Here is a 3,451-nt window from a genome sequence, read left to right as displayed (position 1 = left end):
AGAGAGGAGAGAGAGAGAGAGAGAGAGAGAGAGAGAGAGATAGAAAGAAAGAAAGAAAGAGAGAGGATATTTTCTACTATCTATATATTTTATACCAATGAAACTGATTGAAAACGCAGTTGTTTTATCGTAGGTCCCTGACAAATGTAAGGCAGAACAAACACATTTTTTTGAGTCCATATCGTTACTGATGAATGCGTTTGAATGTTTGTGTTACTCTATATTTACCGCTGAAGCTGATAAAAAATGCAGTTGTCTTCTTGTAGCTCCCTGACGAATGTATGGCAGAACAAACGCATTTTGCAGAGTTCATGTCTTGACTGACAACAATGTTTTTCATCACATATGTCCCGTCCTCAGTTGTGCTTGTACCTCCAGTGCATTCAATTGTGACACTACTGACAGCTGGATTACCGCCTTTAACACTGCATTGTACGTTCAGCGATTCGTCGAGGGTTGCAAATAATGTTTGATCATTATCAACAGTTACACTGTTGACTGTCATTTCTGGGGCATTTTGTGGAGTTTCTGTTGAAAATTGATATAATAAATTTTTGGTTATTTTTATTGGATTTTATTTCAAGCCATTATCCCACCATAGTGACCATAAGTTGGTTATAGTTAATTACTCACCTCCTCACTTGAAATACAGGTTGGTTTATCCAACAGTAAATAAGTAAACATCTGGAAGGTATGAAACTATTATTATAATTATCCTAAAAACTCAACACACCTCGACAGGGTATCGAACCTCAGACCTACTATCTGACGTGCACGTTTTCAGATTTTTAACTTACAACAGTAACTGCTTCCTAATTTGTTACTAATGTAAAGTAAAGTAAAGGTAGACATAGAAGTTAATGGACGTTGTCAAAACGTTATAAACCTTTGTTAATTCATATTAGTGACAACTTGTGTGGATAAAATAATTTGATGAAGTAAAAATGAACACTTATAATAAGAGCATGTCACGGAAGGAACAGGGTAGGAAATAGTGATAGAGATACCATAGCTTACACAAACCACATAAAATAAAGTATATTCGCATATGTATTGCAGATTAAAAAACTTGTTCCTATCTAAAACTAGATATTTATCAAATTTGGCTTGTATAAAAAAGATGTAGATTGAAAAAACCTGACAAACTGTACTGTAATAACAGTCAAATTTCTGAATAAAAATTGAATTATTGAAATGAATAAAAGAAAAAAAACAAAACAAACAAATAACCCAAAGAAGATTTTCATACACATCTTATTAATTATAGCAACTAAGCAAAAAACAAAAAAACACAGACTATATATGCGTATGTTTATGAGAGAGAGGGAGAGAGACGGAGAGAGAGAGAGAGAGAGAGAGAGAGAGAGAGAGAGAGAGAGAGAGAGAGAGAGAGAGAGAGATAGAAAGTAAGAAAGAAAGAGAGAGGATATTTTCTACTATCTATATATTTTATACCAATGAAACTGATTGAAAACGCAGTTGTTTTATCGTAGGTCCCTGACAAATGTAAGGCAGAACAAACACATTTTTTTGAGTCCATATCGTTACTGATGAATGCGTTTGAATGTTTGTGTTACTCTATATTTACCGCTGAAGCTGATAAAAAATGCAGTTGTCTTCTTGTAGCTCCCTGACGAATGTATGGCAGAACAAACGCATTTTGCAGAGTTCATGTCTTGACTGACAACAATGTTTTTCATCACATATGTCCCGTCCTCAGTTGTGCTTGTACCTCAGTGCATTCAATTGTGACACTACTGACAGCTGGATTACCGCCTTTAACACTGCATTGTACGTTCAGCGATTCGTTGAGGGTTGCAAATAATGTTTGATTATTATCAACAGTTACACTGTTGACTGTCATTTTCTGGGGCATTTTGTGGAGTTTCTGTTGAAAATTGATATAATAAATTTTTGGTTATTTTTATTGGATTTTATTTCAAGCCATTATCCCACCATAGTGACCATAAGTTGGTTATAGTTAATTACTCACCTCCTCACTTGAAATACAGGTTGGTTTATCCAACAGTAAATAAGTAAACATCTGGAAGGTATGAAACTATTATTATAATTATCCTAAAAACTCAACACACCTCGACAGGGTATCGAACCTCAGACAATTGGTGTATAAAGATGTAGATGAAACTGACAACTACGTAAAACAGTCATTTCTGATAAAATGAATTATGAAGAAAGAAAACAACAAAAAACAAGAGTTTCTCTTAATTTAGAACAAGAAAACAAAAAACAGCTTGCGTATTATGAGAGGGGAGAGGAGGGAGAGGAAGAGAGAGAGGGAGAGGAGGAGAGAAGTAGAAAAAAAGAAGAGAGAGTTTTTTTTTATTTTTACAGAATGATGAACGCAGTGTTTTAGGTCTGACATGAGCAAAAAAACTTTTGGTCATCGTTACTGATGATGCGTTTGAGTTGTGTTATTATTTTCCGGACTGATAAAATGGTGTTTCTGTAGTCTGACGATGTGCAGACACGCATTTGCAAGTCAGTTTGATGAAAATGTTTTTCACATATGTCGTCTCGTTGTGCTGTACTCGTGTTCAATTGTGACATATGACAGTGGATAGCTTTACATGATGTGTTCCGATCGTGGGGTGATAATGTTTGTATTATCAAAGTTAACTTGATGTTTGGGGTTGTGAGTTTTTTGAAAGTATATTTTGGTTTTTGGATTTTTTTCAGCATATCCATGTGCAAGTGGTTTAGTAATTACCACCTCTCACTGATACAGGTTGTTACACAGTATAGTACTTGAGGTATACTATTTTATTCAAATAACACTCGAGGTATGAACCTGCCTACATCTGGTGCACGTTAGTTTATTCACAGTACTGTTCTATGTTACTATGTAAATAAAGTAAAGGTAAAAGAGTTATGACGTTGCAAACGTATAAACCTTGTTATTCATTGTACAATTGTGTGATAATATTGTGAAGTAAATGACACTTATAATAGGCATGTCCGAGGACAGGGTAAAATAGTGTGGATACCATAGCTTACACATACCATAATAAAGTTTATTCTATTTTGCAGATTAAAAATCTTGTTTGTTCTAAAATAGAATATTTATAATTTGGCTTGTATAAAAAGATGTAGATTGAAAAACCTGCAAATGTACTGTAATAACAGTCAAATTTCTGAATAAAAATTGAATTATTGAAAATGAAAATAAAAAAAAAACAAAGAATAACCCAAAGAAAGATTTTATACACATTTTATTATAGCAACTAACAAAAAAAAAATAAATAAGATTATAGCGTATGTTTATGAGAGAGAGGTATAAATTGGTATGATAAAGAGAGAGAGAAGAATGAGAATGACTGTAAAGAGTCAATTGATAAATGGATGATGAATGAGTAGAAGAGAAAAAGCAAAGAGATAAAAGAGAAGAATAAAGACGAGATATTTTTACTACAATAATTATAACCAAAAAAAT

At 33.3% G+C, this 3,451-nt stretch overlaps 1 protein-coding gene across 1 annotated transcript; it reads right to left on the bottom strand.

Moving 5' to 3' along the window:
- Positions 1-84: 84 nt before the first annotated feature.
- Positions 85-1,901, bottom strand: LOC144962076 (uncharacterized). The gene is made up of 2 exons (XM_078895040.1): positions 1,589-1,901; positions 85-528 (listed from the first exon to the last, which is right to left on the bottom strand). Exons 1-2 carry the CDS (start codon positions 1,698-1,700, stop codon positions 185-187), a joined length of 456 nt encoding a protein of 151 aa, XP_078751166.1. The 5' UTR covers positions 1,701-1,901; the 3' UTR covers positions 85-184.
- Positions 1,902-3,451: the final 1,550 nt, after the last annotated feature.

The sequence above is a fragment of the Berghia stephanieae genome, unplaced genomic scaffold (assembly GCF_034508935.2).
Source record: "Berghia stephanieae isolate SIO BIC M18660-M18661 unplaced genomic scaffold, UCSD_Bste_1.3 scaffold5798, whole genome shotgun sequence".
NCBI classification, from domain to species: domain Eukaryota; kingdom Metazoa; phylum Mollusca; class Gastropoda; order Nudibranchia; family Aeolidiidae; genus Berghia; species Berghia stephanieae.
Note: the sequence above shows the minus strand (reverse complement) of the source record. Positions and strands in the feature narration are given on the sequence as shown.

Coding starts and splice junctions, on each gene's coding strand:
- LOC144962076 (XM_078895040.1), bottom strand. CDS start 1,700: ATGAAAAACATTGTTGTCAGTCAAGACATGAACTCTGCAAAATGCGTT. Junction 529..1,588: donor ATTTTTTATCAGCTTCAGCG/GTAAATATAGAG, acceptor AATTTTCAACAG/AAACTCCACAAAATGCCCCA.